Source organism: Balaenoptera physalus (genome assembly GCF_965194825.1).
Source record: "Balaenoptera physalus genome assembly, chromosome: 16".
In the NCBI taxonomy this organism is placed as follows: domain Eukaryota; kingdom Metazoa; phylum Chordata; class Mammalia; order Artiodactyla; family Balaenopteridae; genus Balaenoptera; species Balaenoptera physalus.
Genome location: NC_138898.1, coordinates 28,690,276 through 28,711,719, shown reverse-complemented (window position 1 = coordinate 28,711,719; position 21,444 = coordinate 28,690,276). Strand labels below are relative to the sequence as shown.

The 21,444-nt window shown below is 54.0% G+C and overlaps 1 protein-coding gene across 10 annotated transcripts in view; it reads right to left on the bottom strand.

The window, feature by feature from the left end:
- Positions 1-20: 20 nt before the first annotated feature.
- SNPH (syntaphilin) overlaps positions 21-21,444 on the bottom strand; it is a 41,648-nt gene continuing 20,224 nt past the window's right edge. For 2 of the 10 annotated variants that reach the window (XM_082429243.1, XM_082429240.1), the window contains 4 exons: positions 13,326-13,422; positions 12,532-12,738; positions 8,012-8,161; positions 22-4,458 (listed from right to left, as the gene is read on the bottom strand). In XM_082429243.1, coding sequence (XP_082285369.1) covers positions 3,273-4,458; positions 8,012-8,161; positions 12,532-12,738; positions 13,326-13,375 — 1,593 coding nt within the window. In that variant the 5' untranslated portion in view covers positions 13,376-13,422 and the 3' untranslated portion in view covers positions 22-3,272. Of the gene's footprint in view, positions 4,459-8,011; positions 8,162-12,531; positions 12,739-13,325; positions 13,585-13,835; positions 13,979-14,798; positions 14,827-21,444 lie in introns of all 10 variants that reach the window. The other 8 variants (XM_082429246.1, XM_082429245.1, XM_082429241.1 and 5 more) reach the window with 7 other exon arrangements.

Genomic DNA, 21,444 nt, shown 5'->3' with positions numbered 1-21,444 from the left:
AATATAAAGAAAACAGGCCAAGGGTCTTGTTGTGTTTTCATGCTTTAATTCAGAGCTGTCTGCTGTAGGTACAACTCTGTCTGATCAAAAGGACAAAGAAGACAAAAGTGAAGACCCCTCCCCACCTCCCCCCTTCCTGTATCCCCCGAATTCTCTGTCAAGGGCATGGCTGAATGTAGCAGTGCACTGTGACGTGTGTGCCCTGATTCCTAGGTCAGAGGGGGTCATGAGTTCCCTGGGCAGAGGCCCCTCTGTAGGCCTTTACCCCAGAACCTTGTCATCTGCCCCCACCCCACCCCCCAAGGTGCTGCCAGATACCCCTGTGCTAGTGGCGACTGGGAAGGGTATTCAGTGAAAAGCTAAGTTATCCCCTTGGGAGATATTTGGGCTAAACTCCATTTGAGGCCAGCTCTCTGAGCAGAGTCCTGGCCCTGGACTCTGATTTCTGCTTTGAGCCTGGGCCACAGGAGCAGCAAAGCAGCTCTGGCCTGGACCCTGTAACTTAGGAGAAGCCACTTCTGGCAGTGGGACTCCAAGGGACCAGCAGTTCCAGAAGGTGGTTCCTGAGAACACGGCCCCTTAGGATCTAATCAGCTCTGGCCAGAGGCTGGGGAGAGGGGAGACCCCAAAGATTTCCGTGCAGAAGCGGAGGGCGAGAGGGAAAGGTCACAGCCCAGCAGGAGGTGGTATTAAGCAGGAAGGAAAAGGGGAGCCTTGGAGGATGAGCACTCAGCGGGAGGCCCCCGGGCCCCGGCCTTGCGTCCTGGCCCCACATCCTGTGTCCTGCAGTCAGGCTTGGCGCCTGAGCCCGTGGGCCGCTGCGCCTCCCTCCGCCTCCACCGCTGGGAGCTGCCCAGGCAGCGCTGCCCCTTTTGCATAGATGCAGGATACCGAGCACACACACGCACACACGCACGAGCCGGGGCCTGGCCGACATGGTCCCAGCGTCTGTCCCAGGCCTGGGCCAGAGAGCTGCCTCCTCCACCGACAAGAGGCAAAGCCCGTCAAGGTCCCACCAGACCCCCCAAAAGAGAGGCCCCCCCCCAACACTGTGGGCTGGAGCCCCTCTGACCAGACAGGTAGGTCTCGAGCCACAGCAGGAGCAGAGGGCGGCGCCAGCTCCGTTCACCTGGTCCACGGTCCTCGGTCCACGCTCTTCACGAGGGGCTCCTCCAGCAGCAGGGACAGAACGGACCACAGCCCCGGCCCTGACCACGTCCATCAAAACACAAGACACAGTAGGAAGGCCACAGACAGCAAGACGCAGACCGGAGCAGAGGGGCTACGCAGCTCGACTAGATTCCAGTGGTGAAAAATATATAGATTTTATGTTGTCAAATATAATAGTCATACATTTATTTTCTCGGCAAAGCTTTTGACTATTTCTAAGGAGACACCACGCAGCTCCGTGAGTACGCGGCACGGGAGGCGGGGTCCGCAGCCAGTCCTGGCTTGGCTTTGGATTGGGTTTGTCCACTGCCCCTCCACGTCACGACCCCCAGGTCCTGTGGGGCAGCCCAGCCCGGCCCCCAGAGTTTGGGTTTGGTTCGACTGGGGTGGAGGGGTGATCCACAAAGGATGGCAGGTCTGAGGCCCAGAGCGAGGAAGGGGAGCTTTGGAGGCACAAAGCGCGCGGCAGAGGGGCTCTCCCCCCGACGGCTGGGCCGGCTGCCCACCCCCAGTGCATGCAGGCATCCCCCCTCAAGCAGGGGGCACAGAGAGGAAGGGCAGAGCCCACGAGTCAGGCAACAGCTGCCAGAGCAGCGGGGGTTGGCAAGCAACCTTGGCAGAACCAGAGTGGCCCCTAGGCCGGAGGGGTGAGTGAGACACAGGGTCCCACCAACACCGCCCCACCCCCAACGTAGGGCCTAACTCTGAAGAGCGGGTGGGATGACGAGATAGGTATAAGCCCTGCAGAGGAAGAGGAATGGGTTTACTCTGTAAAATAATAATGCTAATAAAGTGTCAGCAGCTTTGCAGGGGACCTAGATGTGGTCCCGGGGAAGGAGGGGGGCCAGTGAACCTTCCCAGGCTGACTGGGCTTGGGCTGGGAGCCCCACTCCACCCCCTACCTGGGAAACATCCCAGGGCACCTTGCTTAGGCCTGGACGGACATCATGGCTTCAAAACCTCATCTTGCCAGTCATCCTGCTGGAATTCCCCTCAGAGGCAGAAAGGTGTAAGATTTAGGAATCCTCATCCTAGAAAGCAAGCAGCCACCTCACAGGAGACCCTGGGATGCGTGAGAACCAAGCCCCAAAGTGAACACAGTGCAAAGCAGAAGTTGGTCCTAAGGTCCCCGGAAAAACGAGGGCAAGCTCCAGGGCAGTCAAACCTGGAGCGGTCAGCTGGCCGTTGCTGAGTCCAGCCCTGCCTCCCAGGCTGCAGGGCCCTGTCTCAGAAGGCTGGAGGTGCCCCCTTAAGCTGCCAGCCCCCGCCTCCTCCTTTCCTGCTGGCAGCGTCTCCAGACGGGAGCTGGGCTCAGGCTAGCGTTCACACCCCGGCACTCGCCTGTCCGGCTCTCACAAAATTATCTGACACACTCAGAAGCGCCAGGAGGAAAACAGATGTGGGGAAGCTCTGGGATGAACAGACAGACACAGAACCCGCACTGCCCTCTGCCCATCACCATCTTTCCTCCAGCCCATGGCCTTGACTGTGCTCCCGAATCCCAAAGTGGGGAGCAGCCTGAAGGGGGTGGAGCTCAGCCCAGGCCAAGCGGTTCCAGACCTGCTCGGAGTCCCGGTCAGGTGCCTGTACTTTGGGTCGCAGCTGCCTCCATCTGAGGAGATAGTACCGGCCCAGAAGCCCGGGCTGAGGGCAAGGGGTGGCTTGGGAGAGAAGGCTTGGGGTGAGCAGGGAACTGGACAGGACATGGGGGTGGGGGACGGGGAGGCTTGGCAGACAAGTCAAGCCCGGCCTCCCCAGATCAGCACACCAGAGACTTCCTGAGCAGGGGCTGCCCTGTGTGAGAGGCCAGGTGGGCAGGGGGGCCAGGTTGGGGGCCTCACCACCTTCTTTCTCTGCAGTGTGTCCCATCCCTGTGCCTCCCTGCCCTTGGCCTCTCTTCCCTTCTCTCCTGTTGAAGTTTTGGGACACCTTCCCCCAACCCCCACTCCCAGCCCCTGACACTGTTACCATTCTGAAAACACCTCCTCCAAACCCAAAACTAAATAAATAAGATGATGCCCCACGGGAACGTGCGAGAGGGAGGACGGCACCCCTACAATCGGTAGTCAGGCCGCCGGAGCCCGGGCCGGGGTGGGCCCCGCTCAGAGCTGGGAGCTGCCGCCTGCCGTGCTGGCGCTTGGGCCCTGCTGGCTCAGCGAGCGGCAGCTGATCCTGCGGATGGAGTGCAAGGCCACGGTGCAGCAGCCCCGCAGCAGGGAGCTGATGTTGTAAATGGGCTGGCCCTGGCGCCGCTGGGAGCGGCAGAGCCAGGCCACCGTGGGCACAGCCGGCACCACCACCGCCAGCAGATCCACGATGTAGTGGCGGCTCCAGTAGCTCTTGGGCTCCTTCTCGGCTGCGGCCGCCTCCTCCTCCTCCTCCACGGGGCACGCCACGCTCACCGACGGGCTGGGGTTTGGGTTGGCACCAGGGTGGTGTGGGGTGGGCCCCCGGGTGATGGGCTCCGGGGCCTCGAGCTCGTCACCCACCATCACCACCACTGCAGAGTTGGGGTCTCTGGGCCCCAGGGGGTGGGGATCCGACTCCGGGCACCTGTCCCCTGGCTTGGGGACTGTCCCGCAGACCTGGGCCTTGGTCACTTTCTCCAGGATGGTGTCCAGGTCCGGCTGGTACTGCACGAAGTCCGTCTGGATGGCGCGCTCCTGCATGCAGCTGGCCTGCACGCCGGCCTCCGTGCCGCACAGCAGCTTCTCGTAGGTGTTGCTGGCGGGGAAGCGGGGGCCCAGGCTGAAGGAGCCGTGCAGCGAGGAGCCCTCCTCGGGGCCGCAGTCCACCCCCGAAGACAGCAGGCTGCTGGCCTCCAGTGCGTCCGTCCGGCTCAGAGTGTCGTCGGTCGCCACGAAGCCACTGTCAGCCCCGTCCTCCACAGAGGCGCCGGGGTGGTCACCGGGCAGGCGGTCGCCGCAGACAGCGGGGTCGCTCAGCTTTGTGTAGGTGGAGCTACGGGTAAGGGAGCGGGCGGGGGACCCGCCGGCCGACTCAGCAGCGCCGTCCTCCTTGGCGAAGCCGTTCTGGGCCACCTCCATGCTGTGCAGCAGCGTCTCCAGCTTCTTGTTCTGGATGTTGATGTCCACGAAGTACTTCTGCAGCCCCTTGTCCTTGTCAATCAGGCTGTTCTTGACGGTGTCGATGACCTGCTTGAGCTGCTTGATCTCCTTGCGGGCCTCCTTCAGGGCCAGCTGGGCCTCCACGCGGTGGCACTCCTCCTCGATCCAGTCCTCCTGCATGCGCGACAGCTGCATCTTCAGGTCATCGATCTCCGTGTCCCTGTGAGCAGATGAGACACACATGCTCACCGCCTGGCCTGTCACCGCCACCAAGGACAGACAAGGAGGGGGTGTCCCCAAGGACACAGGGCCTGTGCTGCTGCCCCTCAGGGCTGAAAACAAAGGAACGACTCAGAGCTCCTTCCTCACCCTCTTCATTCCATCGGGGAAGCAGTGGGGACGGGAGAGGGGCCAGGGGTCAGGACACGAGAGGCCTCCTCTTCAGGGACAAGAATGAGCCACCACCTCATTCCCACCCTCTAGAGCCAAAATGCAACGACTGTCCACATTTACATCCACTACCCAGAGAAGAGAGTAGACGATAAAGATTCTCAGTTTAAAGATGCTACCGCTATAAAAACTTAATACATCCATTTAAAAATCTTAACATAAAACAACAAAAACTAAACCTAAAATCTCTACTCTGCAGAAAGGGATGTGGCCTCCTACAAAAGCCGGTGGTGGAAATTTTCAGTGGAGGCCTATTTGGCCAGAGACCCCGGGGAGAGGGTGATGAGCCACTTTGTTTCTATGAGAGAAATTACTGCCTTGAATGTAGCTGATAATTTTACATCTTCCCTCAAGTGGAGGGATGGGAAGTGGTGGATGAATCAGAGGAGAATGATGAGAACAGAGTGGCTGTCTTCTATCCATGCTAGATGTTTCCTCTCTGTATCTACCGTAGAGAGGGAAGACCCAGAAGACTGACAAAAAAGGCACAGAGCTGGGGCTTCCCTGGTGGCGCAGTGGTTGAGAGTCTGCCTGCCAATGCAGGGGACACGGGTTCGAGCCCTGGTCTGGGTAGATCCCACATGCCACGGAGCAACTGGGCCCGTGAGCCACAATTACTGAGCCTGCGCGTCTGGAGCCTGTGCTCCGCAGCAACAGAGGCCACGATAGTGAGAGGCCCGCGCACCGCGATGAAGAGTGGCCCCCGCTTGCCACAACTAGAGAAAGCCCTCGCACAGAAACGAAGACCCAACACAGCCATAAATAAATAAATAAATAAATAAAAATAAAAAGACTTTCTCTCTAAAAAAAAAAAAAAAAAAAGGAGTATGTTGTCCACCAATGGGAGGTGCTCCTGCAAGATTCAAGCCCAGGTTACCCTATTAAAAAAAAAAAAAAGGCACAGAGCTATTCCCGAAAGAAGAGGCAAGAGCAGGCAAACTAGACGGTCAGAAGACTCTTGTCCAGAAACTCTCAGGCTTTTAAAATCCCTGAGGCATAGATGAATCCGGGGGGTGCAGGGGAGGGAGGTGAAGTAGAAAATGATGTCATCAAGTCCAGAGGTAAAGCCAGGGTGAGACTGAACAGGATGGACCAAAAGCAGTGAGAAAGGAGGAGACTCATTCATGGGACTGAACTCCCACCCTGGGTGTTCCTCCTTCAGCAAACGTCTTAGTGATCCGGCCCACACGCAGCCACTCAGCCCAAACCCTACATTCACGTACATAAAATCCAAAATGGCACGACCATCACTTTGGATTTTATGAGTCTAGCAGAGTGACCAACCCAGATCAAGCACCATGCACTTTTCAAAGTCAAATTAGAAATTCAGGAAATGGGCCCAGGAATCTCACTCCACAAAACACTGAAGGGACTGGGCCTGCGGGGCTGCAGTGGCCACAAGGTCAGCAATGGCATCCACTGGAAGGGGAAGGAGGGGAAGGGCTGCCCAACAGGATACAGCTTGGTGATGGAGGTGGGATGGCAGCAGGGACTTGGAGCTGCTCAAGAGCCACGATAACAGACGTCCCCACAGGTGTGGGGATAATGTTCATTCCTCCTGCCTCAGGGTGGGGGGCTCAGTCTAGGATAAGCCTCCTCACTGACTCTGAGCCCTGGGAGGAAAAGTGAGTTTGAAAGGAGGGACTGGGCATGCTCAGCTCAGCTGGGCCCCACTCCTCCTGGGAGCCAGCAGGACCCCAGAGCTATGGCTTCCCAGCCCTGTTTAGGTCTCAGGGGGCTGCAGGACGTTACATTTGAACTGGGTCTTATAGGATGAGTTTTCCAAGGAAGCAAGATGAGAGGAAGGGTATCTTAGAAGTGGGGACACAATATATGAAAGCACAGAGTGTAAAAGCAGAGCTCCTTCTTTGAGGAGGAAGTAGGCTACTGCAGGAATGAGAGGTATCAGACTGAATGTTCAGAGCCTGTGAGGAGGGTGACAATACAGCAAGTAAAGAACGGCCACAGGTACTGCAAGAGTATCAGGCGGAGAGGCCAGCGAGCTGAGGTGCAGGCATGTCCACTACAGGGCATCCTGCCCAAACCACACAGGGCAGACTGTCTGCTCTGAGCCACAGGGCGGCCCTAGAAAGGAAGCAGGGAGATGGGCTGTCTGCTTCCTGAGGACATCAGTGTAAATGGCCAAGCAGACCCAGGGCATCAGTGAGAAGACAGTGGGAAATATAAACAGAAATCCTAGCACTATAGACAAGGAGGTCCACAGAATGCCACCTCTACCCTCCCCAAGTTCAAAAGCACAACAGATACAAACTGGATCAGCTACCTGGCAGAGCTCTGGTCAAGAAAGACACGGTCATGCTCACTGTATGCTCCAATTTACATGGACTATAATAGACAAATCCACAGGGGCAGAAAGATTAGTGGTTGCCAGGGACGGGGTGGCTGGGGAGAGATGGCGCGTGATTGCTACTGGGAACAGGGTTTCTTTCTGGAGTGATGGAACTGTTCTAGAATTAGATACTGTTGATGGTTGCACCATTCTGTGAATATACTAAAAATCACTGAATTGTTTACTTTAGATAGGTGAATTGTATGGTATGTGAATTATATCTCAATAAAGCAGTTATATTAAAAAGAAAGAAAGAAAAGATGAAGGAAGGCGTGGTAGCGGTGGCCTCCCCGCCTGCCCTCCAGCGCCCTGCACGGCACCCTCTCCAACTCACAGTCGGCTGCGTATCCGAATTGACACAGTCTGGAGAAGACGGGTAGGTGATGAAGAGATCAGAGGGCAGCCCTGAAGCTTCGATCATAAAGATGAAGCTGCCAGCCTGGAAGCGGGGAGGCCGGGAGGATCAGGTCTGGGGAATGAGCTCAGACGGGCCCACGGGGGCTCCTGGGAGACCCCTGGGCTGGCTGGGAGCTTAGAGGAAGGTTTCTCACGATCTTACATCATCTATAAGTGGATGAGGATGAAGGCTTCTGGGGCCTAAACTGGTGGGTCACGAGCCCCTGGTGACCCCCTGGGAGGAAGCAAAGGAGGGCTAAGGGGTTGTTTCTCCCCCACAGAGACAGGTCAGCCAGGAAGAGTGCCCTGTGCTGCTCCTCCCCTGGTAGAAAGGAGCCAGGGCATGAGAAGTGGCCAAAAGGGGCTGCCAGGCTACAACTGGGAGAGCACTGCCTTGGGTGGGAGGCCTGACAGACCCCCACAGGGGAAACTGCTCCCAGCCTGGCCCCAAGCAGCTACCTGATGCTTCAAGGAGCAGCTGAGGGGAGGGCAGGGACAGGTGAGCTTTTGCTGACAGAGGAGCCCCCAGCCACGCCTTCCTCCCAGAGATACTGCAGGGCCCTGGCCACCCGCTTACCGGTCCTGGAGCCGGTCCTGCGTGTCCTTCAGCCGGGCCTTCAGATGCCGGATGCACACCTCCTTCTGCTGCAGGGGGGTCAGGTACTGCTCCGGGGTGGGGGGCTTGATGCCATGGTTGTCACTGCACAGCGTGTACTTCATGGCGCGCCTGCCGGGGACGCTTGTCAGCAGGGAGGGAGGAAGGGGCCTGGCGAGGCGCTATGCCTCCAGGAGCCAGGGGCCCCGCCTACCCATCCTGGTCCCCTGGCCACTGGAGCGCTGCAGGCCAGGCCTCCCCCACGGGGCCCCTGTGGGCACGAGAACAGCCAGCCCCTTTGGGAGGTGGGTTTTTTTTTTTTTTTTTGGGAGGTGGGTTTTATTAAGACTCTTTCCAGTGACGAGCGCAGCGTCAGGGTGGGGAGCTCAGGGCTCCTCTAGATCGGGCTGGGGAGACACGTCACAGAGCGCGCGCACCAGCCTGGCGCTGCCCGGGGTGACGCCACCTCCGCCAACCCAGTCCCGGCGCCGCAGCCCAGAGCTCAGGTGTCCACCCTCCCAACCCAGAGACCAAGGCTGAGGGTGGGAGAGGTCTCCCCCTCCGTGTAATTATCCTGGGGCCTGCACGGTGGGCAAGGGTTTATCTGCTGTGTATGTGTGTGAGTGACTTCGTGTGAAAATCTAGTAACTGTGTGGCCGCAACCGTGTGAGCCGTTTCTGTGTTGTCGTCACCACCACTGCCTCAGCATTCATCGTGTAGAACACTGTGTGCAAGACTGGCACTGAAGTGGCAGCCTGTCCTTCCACTGGCATAAGGTGGGTGATAGTTGATATAAAATTAATAATGCGTTCGTTTTCTTAGTGTTCTACAACTTTGCTTTCAAAGAATCACATTACCCTACAGTATGCCTTTCTCTCCTAATTGGAGAAACTGCCTATCAGCCTATCATCACAGGTAAGTGGTTTTTAGAAAAATGTAACAATGTTTCTAATACCATATTTTGAATATGACTGTAATACTGTAGGCCATAAAAATTTTATAATGATTCATTCATTAGATAAGCTAGGCAACCATTGCTAGCTTCTCTGTTATCAATGCATGCACACTATACCCGTAAATAAATACGAATTTCTTTTTCAGATGATCTTTTCATTTTTGATGTCTAGTCTTAGTAATACATGTAACAGCTACAGTGTTTTGTATCATATAAGACAATATTGATGTACTGACAGATGATTCAGTTTAAAAACAATGTAAACTTACAGTATCAATAAATACAGTATATTGCTGTAAATGTATTTTCTCTTCCTTATAATTTTCTTAACATTTTCTTTTCTCTAGTTAACTTTATTGTAAGAATACAGTATATGAACCTTCCAGTTGCAAACTTTCAAAGGTGAACGTGCGTTCCCATGTCCAATCACATAAGTTAGTTCACCTGGCTGGTGTACTTTTCAAGGTACTGTACTGTAAGATTAAAAATGTTTTCTTTATTTTTTGTGTTTGTTTTTTATGTATTATTTGTGTGAAAAGTATTACAAACCTATTACAATACAGTACTATATAGCCAAGTGTGTTAGTTGGGTACCTAGGCTAACTTTGTGGGACTTACGGACAAATTGGACTTACGAATGCTCTCTTGGAACAGAACTCGTTTGTATGTAGGGGGCTTACTGTATAGTTTATAATACATATAACACACCAAATACATGTCAATCAACTAATTACGTAATCAGGAAGGCTTCTGGTCAACAGTAGGATATTAGCAGTTACGTTTTGCGGGAGTAAAAAGTTATATGCAGATTTTCAACTGCACGAGGGGTCAGTACCCCAATCCCCTTGTTGGTCCAGGGTCAACTGCTCTAGGACGCCAGCTCATGAACACGTTCACACAAACGCAGGCAGACCCTTTCCATCTGCATGTGCACGCTCTGGGGGCACACGTGAGCACACATGTGAACACTGGCTGTCTCTGGGCATCACCCTGTTCACAGCTGTACCCTGCAGTGGCAGCAGGCTGGACGTGTACCGCTCCCGGCAGCCACATACACCCTAGCACAGGGTGGCGCAGACGTGTGTGCGTGTGTGTGTGCGTGTGTGTGTGTGCGTGTGTGTGTGTGTGGTCCCACCAGGGCCGAGGAGGAGGAGTTCCCACCCGGTGGAGGAGGGAGGGCCGAGGCTTTCACCCAGGGAAGGGGAACATCCCAATGCCACCAGCAGACCACGGCCGGGCCACCTCAACTCACAGCTTCCTGCCGGCTGTTCTGTTTGGGAAGAAACCTCCTTGGATTTTGGCTTAAACACCTGGGCGTGTTCTCACACAATTTGGCAGAGGCCTTGCTGCCATCCAACTCTGTTCCTTTAGGGGACGGGGAGTCCCAGGTCTAGCAAGAGGCAATCACATTTTATGGGTGTAGAAAAGACAGGCCCTGGTGGGGCCCATTTGCCGAAGGAGCCAAGTTGGAGGCAGTTTTAAAAGTTTTGGGGAAGCTGTCTAACATTAACTGAGGAAAAAGTATTTGTAAATCGTAAGCTGTTGAAGAAAAAGTGTGGACAGAAGTGGAGGAAAAGAGAAACGATTCTCTTCTGCTCACTCAGCTCCTGGCCTCTAAGTTTAACTCAAGTCAAGTCACACACTGGCCTGTTTTCTGTGTGGCAAGGGGCAGAGGCGCGGTGTCGGATGGGACCTCGGGGTCCCCTCTGATGGGCTCTAAGAAATCTCCTTCCAAAAGAGAGGAAGCCAGCAAGGGCCCTGAGCCCCACGTGTTAGGCCAGTAGACATCCTGGTGCCCTGCAAAGGCTTTGGCGAGAGGAACCCAGAGCTGTGGTGAGAAAAAGAGGCCTTTTCCCTGTGCCGGGGTGGAGGAACCAGGATTACTTAAACTAGTAAGAGCTGGGGATTACAAAGGAAGTAACTATTTTAACTTTTTTCCATTTGCTTTCACGAGTTTTCCTTCTCAATATAGCATTTAACACTCATATATTTTTAGTCACTAGCTCTTTGTGGGAGAAAATATTTTTTAATATAGTATATATTTACATATATACTATACGTACCTGAGAAGAGAAGTATACTACAATTCATGTCCCTCAGCTATTCACGCCTTGGAACACCTGGCTACTTATAGTGAGGCCAGAGCCAAGGCACTGCTCACCAGCAACTCTGATGGTGGCAAGGAGACCCTTGCATGGAAGCAGCTCTCAGCCTCAGGGTTGGGAATGCCCCCATGGGTTGCAGTTATGACATGTGTGGCAAAAATCTGCTACCAATAAAAAAGTATTAAAGTTGCCAATTATACACTTTTCAAAAGGTAAATTAATGCATCATCAATCTCACTCACACACCACCACCCCCCCAGTCTGGGTGCAGTTACAGACAGGATGCTGGGGCATGGGTCCAGCATATGTGTGTCACCCATCATGCGTGTCATGGTGGAAAACTCAGAACTGCTGCCTCGGTGTGATCTGGCCACACAAATGACACTCACTCAAGACAAGCCTTCCCAGGAGGAGCTCTGGCCATGGGAGCTGCAGGCCAGAGTCTCCTGGCCTTCTCTTGCCTACGATTCTCAAGTTGAACCAAAGTCCTAATGAGAGCGGTTACGTGTCACGGGCCTGCAGCAGTGTGTGGTGGGTGCAGATATCAACTCCCTGAAGCCTCCGGGTTGTAAGCTCCACTTTACAGATGAGGGAGTGGAGACTCAGACTGAATCACATCCTAAGCCTGTGCTCCCCCCTCGCGCTCCTTGTATTTCAACGCAGGGAAGCAGGATGGGCGCCGCCATCACAGCCTGCACGTCCTGGTCTCTGAGGACCCACTGCTCGCCTTACCCGCCTCCCCAGCCCGATCCTGCCTTTCGTCTTTGATGAGAGCCCAAAGCACATGCTGCACTTGTAACACACTTCACTTCCTAAACCAACTCCACTCTGCCACCCTCACAGTGTACCACCTAGAAGAGCAGGCTGGTGGACGCCATGAGTTGCCTCCCAATATCCATTCTTGCCTTTTCTCCAACAGAACCCCCAGTTTGCTTGGGTGGCCCTACACTGGGAACCTCTAACTCTCCCTGTAGCCAGTCATACCTGGCACCAGCCAGCACAGTATAGGCAGAATTTCCTGGGGAATGTGTCCTGTCTCAAAAACACGAGTCTCTGGGGGTTCAGAGGCTTTAGCTTTTCTACCTTGTTCCTTCCTGGATGCTGACCTGATGCCTGCAGGTGTAGGAGCCAGCTGTACACCAAGGATGGTGGAGATGGGGTCCCTGACACTTCGGGGAGCTTCCCGCCTCTGGCCCCTTGTTCTGAAAGCATCATCCCCAGTTTGTCTCAGCTACTGACTTTGGTTACGTGCAGCTGGGTATGATCATACCCATCTTACAGATGGGAACTGAGGCTCAGAGAGAAGTGACCTGCTCAAGGTCACACAGCCGGGAAGTGTGCTAGAGTTGGGGATGGTTAGAACGCCCACCTCCCTCGACCCCCAGGGCACTCAGGGCCCCAGCCAGCTTGGCCAGGCCGGGTGGGAGGGAGTGGCTGGTTACCTGGGCGTGGGGCTGCTGTCACTTCCCTTGCAGGAGCCCGAGTTACTGCTGCTGCTGAGGGAAGAGGTGCCGTGGGCATCCCGCACACTCACGGGGGGAGAGGTGCGCCTGGAGGCAGGAAGAAGAGGCAGGTGCTCGTTCTGGCTGGTGGGCAGCTGCGGACACTGGGCGAACACCGCCAGGCCGCTGCAGCCCAAAGGGCCCCCACTTCAGGGTCACCGCCGGGGAGAGAAGCGTGGCGGGGGGATGCACAGACAGGGGTGACAGAACAGACAGTGCAAATCAAGGTGGAAAACCAGAAGGAGGCCGGTCCTCGGGACTCCCCAGAAGGCTGAGCAGGGCTGCAGGCCAAGGGTGGGGTCCCAGCTACCCCTACCAAGGGTCCTCAACTTCCGGGGTCCCCAAAGCCCAGAGGGAAAGGTCCCTGCATAGACTGAAACACAGGTGGAGAGGAATGGGGCAGGCAGGAGGAGGGACAGGAGGAGGGGCACACGGGGGGGCCAGGGGAGCCTGGGTGGAAGGCTGCATGTCGTCCCTGCAGTAACTGTGAAGATCGAACAACAATACTGGTGACGGTAGGGATTCAATGGTTTAAGTCTTCAGAGAACTTTTATACCCACTGTGTCATTTGAGCCCATAAATAGTTCCTGAGGCCAGTGTCAGCAAGCCCATTTTAAAGATGGGAAAACTGGGGCCATGACTTGCTCAAAAACAAGCCGGTGGTGGACTGGAGACAGAGACCCTCCCTGCCGCCACCTTCAGAGGCCAAGGCTCCGGGCACTGGGGAGACTCACCTGCGGGATCCAGCAGAGGCCCGTCTACTGCCTGGCAGGGACATGGCCATGAGGCTGTGGGTCCGGGTGAGGGGCGGGATGAGCGGTGTCCCCGGGGCTGAGGAGAGAGGGTGGGTTGGGGGGGCCGCGGGGGTGGCCGGGCCCGGCCACGTCATCCTCTCGCTGGGGCCGCTGCCCGGCATGGCTTCTCCTCTCACCCTTCAGCAGGACACCCAGGACCGAGCGGGGGGCTCGCAGGCCAGGCTCTGGCCACAGCTGCCTCCACCAACAAATTTAGCAGGCTCTCACACCACCACCCGACTTAAAATCATGATCATCAGAGCCTCAGGGCGGGCAGAAATCATCAGTCCAACCCTGTGTCCTCCAGATGAGTGAATGTGCCCCAGAGAGAACAAAGGCCTCGCCCAAGGTCACTGACACTGGGGCAGGGCCTCCTAATCGGCTCGGCCCAGCACTGAGTCCTCTACGCTATAAGCCAGGTCCCCGGACCCCTGACTCTCAGACCCCCACCCCCGCGCTGGTCAATCCTCCCTCGGCGGGGGCTGCAGACTGGAGGACTCCTGGAGCAGGACCAGGAACCCCAGATTAGGCTGGGCTAGTCTCGATGTCACCTTCCCAGAGTGCCTGCTGGCGCGTGGCTCAGGGCTTCCCGTCTACAGGGGAGACAAGACAGACCAACACACCACACAAGTGTAGAAAGACATATGGATACACGCGACTATGAAAAGGTACCACATCCCCTCCATTCCAAGGCATGCCACACATGGCTCAGTGAACATGCTCAGGGGGCCTGCCCACAATGCAGGACATGCGGCCCTTGCCTGCCCCGCCCCCCCGCCCCCACTGCCCACATGCTGCACACAGGCATGCCCGCACCCATCCATGCAAATGCTCATTTTGGGGTGCACCAGGAACTCAGGGCACAGGCTCAAAGCAAATGAGGAAGGAGACAGATGGGAGATGAAGACTCCTCCCTGCTCCCAGGGGGTGTCTCTGTAGGCTGGACCCAGTAGGAAGTGACCATGCCTGCAGAGATCCATCCTTGGCCCTCTTGACAAATCAGTAGAGAGACTCAGACCTGGCCTTCTGCCCAGGAATCCCAAGGCCCCTTTCCTGGGTAGAGGTTTGGGTTCCAAGGGCAGCCAGCTCTACAGAAGTTTAAGGAGGGGAGAGGCCCCATGCTGGGCTGGTGTTGGCTGCTGTGGAAGGAGGCCTGCACTGGGCATTAGCCCAGAGCTCCTGGAGTCCGAGGTGGAGAGGCCTGGGCTCTTTGCAGCCAACACGCTAGTTCTGTGCCAGCTCCAGAGACCCTAGTCCCCTCCTTCCATGCTCAGAGCAGGAACTAAGGACAGTAGCCTGGGTTACAGGAGACTCAGCCAAGGACACCGTGCGCTGGACCTTCCCCCATGCTGGGAGAAAAGCGGTCACCAAGCCCTGCTCCACACCAGACCCCGTGCCAACCACATTACGTACATTATGCCATCGACTCCTCCCAACAACCCTATGAGGAAGTGCTGTGATTAGTCCCTTTACAGATGAGGAACCCGAGAGGGAATGGACTGCCCAAGTCCCAGCCCCAGTGTGGCAGGGCCAACACCTGAACCAGGCCAACACCAGATGCTGAGGGGCTGGGTCTCAAACCCCAGAGCCCCTGCCCAGGGCACCCCCCACTTCCCACGTCAGGGCCTCTGGGGATCCCGGTCATCCCGGCCAGCGGCGGGGCTGCGTCCTGAGTGGACAACGGCGCTACTCAGGTGGCCTGTTTCCTGGCTGTGACACAGACGTGGCGTGTTCCCTGGAGGGCTCGGACATTGCCAGCATTGTCTGCCCAGAGGTGTCAGGTGTCAGGCACAGGAGCCGCCGACACCCCACCTGTCACCTGAGCTGCTCGCCCCAGCTTGGCGATGCATCCCACCCATCATGCCCCAACCGCTCAGGCAGGGCCTCCTGGACCTGCAGGGCCGGCCTCCGGAGGAAGAACAGTGAGACAGGGGCTGAGGGGACAGTGCTCCTCCACACTTGCCAGGAAGGCCACCAATGGCTCACCACCTCCTGGGCGCAGGAGGGCCTCAACTAGGAGCAGCTTGGGAGGGGCTGACAGTCCTCACTCGTGGGTGGACAAGGGCTTCAAGGATCACCTGTCACTGATTGAACACTTCTGCGGCCAGGTGACCATGCTGAGTGCTTTTATGTGCCTTGGCCCATTACTTCAAATAAAAATCCTTCAAGGCAGGAATTTTTATCACATTTGGGTCCAAGGTCACACAGCTGCCCGTCCAACAGACCCTGGCTTCTAGCCCCAGTCAGCCTGGCTTCACCGGCCATCCTCCCATCACCACTTCTGGCTTTTGGGAGGATGCTGTGCTTTCAGGAGGACTTCTCAGCAGAGGCAGGACTCAGAGCTGAGGCAGGGCCTCGCTCTTCCAAGCCAGCTCTGGTGAGCATTGCTAAGGAGCTCAGAAAGTCCGGGTGGAGCTCCAGGCCCAGGTCCTGGGAGGCAGGCACGATGCCTGCTTTGCCTTGGAGCTGCGTGTGGCCTCGGGACAACGAGGGCTTTGTTGTCGCTGTCCCTGCTCCTACCTTGCTTGGCAACCCCACGCCTCCCTCCTCTCTTGCTCCCTCTTCCTTCCTCTCTGGCCAGGGGGGTGGGGGTGGGAAGGGGATGGCATTTGTACCTGGATGGAGACGACAGTCTCCTGGGAGGCCAAAGCCAGCCATTCATCTGGGACAGAGGTGGAAGTGGCATTTCTCCTGCTGGGATGGGACCGTGCAGGCTGGGGTCCCTCTGGGAGGGCAGAAGACACCCAGGCCCAAAGGGAGTTGCCTCCCCAGGATCTAGCCCAGAAGTGTCAGTGAGCACCCTGGGCTCTCTCAGGTCCTCCCTCCCCTCTGGGCCCCAGAGAGGAGGCAGATTGCCATGGCGTTTGTCTCCACGCCACCTGCTCGGCCTGGAGTCCCGCAGGCCTGTCCCCAGGTAGCCGCTTGGAATGGAAGGTGGAAAGGAAACCCCTAGCCGTGGGGAGCTGGGCTGACAGTTGCTTATCACCTCCACCCCAGGTTAAGCCCAGCCCCATTTCCCCATCCTGCCCACACCATGGCCACCCTGCTGCATCTACCCCTTTGATTAGTGCCTCACACGCCCAACAGTGGGGGTTCAGGAGATAGAGCAGGATCCAGGGAACAGGAGATGGAAGGAGTCAGAAACAGTCAAAGATATCTGGGCTCAAATCCCAGCTCTGTCACCCTCCAGCTGCATGCGGTGGGCGAGTCACATCACTTCTCTGAGCCTTAGCTTCCTCATCTGTAAGTGGGGCTGTAACAGAATGCACCTCATGTGGTTACTGTGAGAATAACACAGGATCGTGCATGCACAGGGCTTAGCCCAGTGCCCACCACACAATAAACACTCGAAAATGGGAACTGCCAGGATTTTGGCAATAGGTAATTGCAATGCAATGTGAGCTTCAAAACAGAAACATTCAAGGCATAATAGTGGCTTCAGGAGGGTCAGGGAAAGCGTCTCCAAAAGGATATTTACACTGGGTCTTAAAGGGTGAATAAGAGGTCACCAGGCAGAGAAAGTGAATGGGAGGGATGGAGAAGTGTGGGCAAAGGCTGTGAGTAATTCATCAGCATGGCTGCTCAGGAAACTAGGGAGCCTAGTGGAGGCAGAGGCACAGCGGGCCTGAGGCTGTAGAGGAAGGTGGGGCCAGGCCACACAGAGCCACAAAAGCCAGAATCTTGTCCTGTGAGCAGCAGGGAGCCATGGAAGGGCCTTAAAAGGGGGACGGACACAATCAGACTTGCGTTTTAGAAAGCCCCTGCGTTGGGGGCCTTTGTGGACTGTAGCTGGAAAGGGGCAAGAATAGAGGCAGGAGACCAGTTAGGAGGTTATCAAGAAATTAGAAGGGCCTGGGTCAGGGCAGCAGCAGGAGCAGTGGAGAAAAGGGCCTGGAGCCTTCTCAAAATTCATCAGAGGCCCCGGATTAAGTAAAAATTAGGGCAAAACTCTTGATCCTGGCATTCAAGGCCCTCTTGTCTATACCCTTTCCAACCTGCTCTCAGCTGCTTGCTGACCCCAGAGGAAAGCCCTGTTCGTTGCTCCCATATCTTTGCAAAGGCTGTTTGCCCAGCCAACAGCACCTGCCCTGCCCTGCCCTGCCCTGCCCTGCCCTCATGCACACATCACACTTTCTGTAAGGCTCTGCCCTACAGGACTTTCCTCCTGGGACTTCACCCGTCACTTACTCTCTTGACCACTTAGCATGCCATGCCTTAGGTTGAAACTCAGGGAACACCTCCCTCTGGGGAATTTCATAAAAATAAACACAATTAACACGCAACCGTTAGAAACGCAATGAGTTAAACAGGCACATTTGATAGACCAAGGGGTTGGATTAGATGGTCTCAAAGACACTTCTGGATCCAACATTCTCTGATTCTAGCGCTGTAAATGAAATAGGGTTCTATTTGATGCTTTCTTCCCTTTCAATTACTAGGACTCCTGGATTTCAGTTTCTACATCTGTAAAACTAGGAAGCTGCATTCTTCGAAGAAACACTATGGCATTTTGCTCAATCAGCAAGTCATAGGGGAGAAACCAGGCACTTAGGTTAATCTAATATTCTAGCTAAGTGAAAGTCCCTGTATGCACTATAAATTATCTTTTTTTTTTCAAAGAATTAGCCATCAATAAGAGAAGAAAGCTATCCTAAAATCCAAAGGAACAGAACAATCTGTGTCTGATGACTCAAGCCTCTCACAATTGTGGAAAGCAGAGCAATGCAACCAATAGAACAGAACTTGGGAGGAATCTTCTCTCTGCCAAGGCAACACTAGAATGCAGAACATTCCACCCGTCAAACAGCAGAGCGCCTGCTGCTCCTAGAATGCTAATGCAGAGGGAAGCGGGAGACGGGCCTGGGAGTGTTCCGGCCGCCCTCTCTGGACCTCAGAGGATTAGTGCTATGAGGGATACTCATGGCTGAGGAGTTTGGTAAACCTTCCATTGGCTTCACGACCTCATCAGCGACTATGCTTCTCTGCACTATCAGCAAAACCAGGGCCTTTCTCCCTAGACTCGGGAAGGGAGGCAGTGGCGGCATTTCTCCAGTTTGCTTCCTGTTTCCTACACAAGCTGTCCTCAGAGCTGGAACCATAGATGGAGCCACTGGACTCCTTCTCACTGTGGCAACCCCACTACAGCGCAGGGCAGACCCACAGCTTGGCCAAATGCTGTGAGGGCTCCCAAGGCAACCAGGATGGCCGTGAGGGCTGAGGCGTCTGCTATGCAGGTAGTCTCTGGTGGTTCGACTCAGATTCCGGAGCCTGGAGGGCACCAAGAGCCAGTGGTCTTCAAACCACCTAGAGAACTTGCCTCTGGGACTATGAGGGGGTGGGCTCAGGCCTCCTTCCCCATTTCACCTCGAGAGACTCCTCTTGTACCTGTTCTACATATGGAAGGTCTGAAGTAAGCTGACATTTTTAAAAGGGTTTTGCAGGTTAAAAATCTATGTAATATATATTTTCGACAATGAGATACTATTTCACATCCACTAGGATGGCTATAATCAAAAAGACAGACAATAACAAGTACAGGCGAGGATGCAGAGAAATTGAAACCCTTGTGTATTGCTGGTGGGAATGTAAAATGGTACAGCCATTGTGGAAAACAGTCTGGCAGTTCCTCAAAAAGTAAAACATTGAATTACCAAATGATCTAGCAATTCCACTAGTGGGTATACACCCCAAAGAATAGAAAATAGGTGTTCAAACAAAAACTTGTACAGGAATGTCCATAGCAGCGCTGTTCACAGCAGCCCAAAGGAGGAAATGACCCAAATGTCCATCAACGGATGAATGGACAAACAAAATGTGGCCTATACATACGATGGAATATCATTTAGACATAAAAAGGAATAAAGTACCAATACACGCTACAACATGGATGAACCTTGACAATATTACGCTAAATGAAAGAAGCCAGACACAAAAGGCCACATATTGTGATTCCATTTATATGAAGTGGCCAGAATAGGCAAATCCATAGAGACAGAAAGCAGATTAGCAGTTGCCAAGGGCTGGGGGAAGGAGGAATAGGGAATGACTGTTAATGGGACTGATGAAAATGTTTTAGAATTAGATAGTGGTGACAGATACACAACTTTGTGAATATACTAAAACCCTTTGTATTGTACATTTTAAAAAGGTGGATTTTATAGTATGTGGCTATAGATTAATAAAAAGCAAAAATAATCTATATAATCTATATTTTAAATGAACCATTGTAAAAGGACAGGCATGGTCCAGGAAGGGGAAGGGAATAGCCCAGGATGGCTCAGCAAGTAGTGACAGGACAGGAGCTAGAAGCAGCCCTCCTGCCTCTACCTGACTTCAGGCAGCTGGGCCCAGGGCAGGTACTGCCCTGGTCCTCCTGACTCTGGGTCAGCCTGGAGGAGACAGGCGACTAAGACTGCCCCTTTGAAGGTCTGGCATATCCCCATCCTCATCTGATCCTCACAAATTCCCTGTGGAGGGAGGCCAGGTGGAGACTGATCTACAGGACACATGGGAAACCTGAAGCTGCGGAGCTTTCGAGATCACTCAAGGTCACACCTGGACGTCTAGGTCGTGAGTGCCTGCATTTCTACTGCATCATGACTGCCTCATCGTACAAGAGAACTGGGACACATACCGCTATGCTGTATGAAAAAGCAGAAATCTACTTTCCCAGGAGATTCTAAAATACCAGGGTGGAGATGCGGGGGTTACATCCCCGCATCCCGGGCTCCTCATGCTTCCATAAAAGCAGGACATCGCATGTGGAGAAAAGGGAACCCTTGTATACTGTTGATGGGAATGTAAAATGGTGCAGCCTCTGAGGAAAACAGTGTGGAGGTTCCTTAATATACCGAAAATAGAACTACAATATGATCTAGTAATTCCACTCCTAGGTATATATCCAGAAAAAACACTAACTTGGAAAAGTACATGCACCCCAATGTTCAACAGCAGCACTATTTACAATAGCCAAGACATGGAAACAACCCAAGCCCCATAAACAGATGATTGGATTAAGAAGGAGTGGTATATATACATATACACACACACACACACACACACACACACAATGAATATTATTCAGCCATAAAAAAGAATGAAATATTGCCATTTGCAACAATGTGGATACACCTAGAGAATATTATGCTTAGTGAAATAAGTCAGACAGAGAAGGACAAATATATGATACCACTGATATGTGGAATCTAAAAAATAATATAAATGAATCTATATACAAAACAGAAATAGACTCACAGATATAGAAAACAAACATGTGGTTACCAAAGGGGAGAGGGAAGGGGGAGGGACAAATTAGAGGTATGGGATTAACAGCTACGAACTAGTATATATAAAATTGATAAGCAACAAGGATATACTTTAAAGCACAGGGAATTATACCCATTATCTTGTAATAACCTAAAGGAACATAATCTGAAAAAAATACTGAATCACTAAGCTGTATACCTGAAACTAACACAATATTGTAAATCAACTATACTTCAATAAAAAGATAATAAACAAAATAATATATTCCTGAAAAAAAGAAAGTGGACATCACAGAAACAGGAGGTTAGCAGAGCAAGGAAGATTGTTTAAAAAGAAATTCTTCATGTGTCTTCTCCCTAAACAGTGTAAGTCTCTCCATGTCCCTCCAAGAATCAGCCACGTGGGCAAAGGAGAAGCCCTCACCATGAGGACCACTGTGTTCAACTCTTCCAACAGCTGCTGCATCCTGCTCACTAGCCCAGGTGCTGTGCGAGCCCAGCACTGACAGACCCTCAGCTCCTCAAGCCACATCACATGGTCCCCGTCGGTGACCTTGCACCCTTGACCTGAGTCTCAGCTGCCTCATGCATTCAGTGGGAACCACCCTCCTGACCCTGCCTTATCCAACCAAGGCAATGAATGGAGCAACGGGGGAAGTTCTAGACAAATAGAGGACAGAACATTTCTTGCCATTACTACTGCTACCACTACCTCTTATAGGGGATATTTTCTCCTTTTTCAGAGGTATTATTCCTTGCTTTAGGGCAAGTCAGAGCAAGCCCAGGTGGTGACT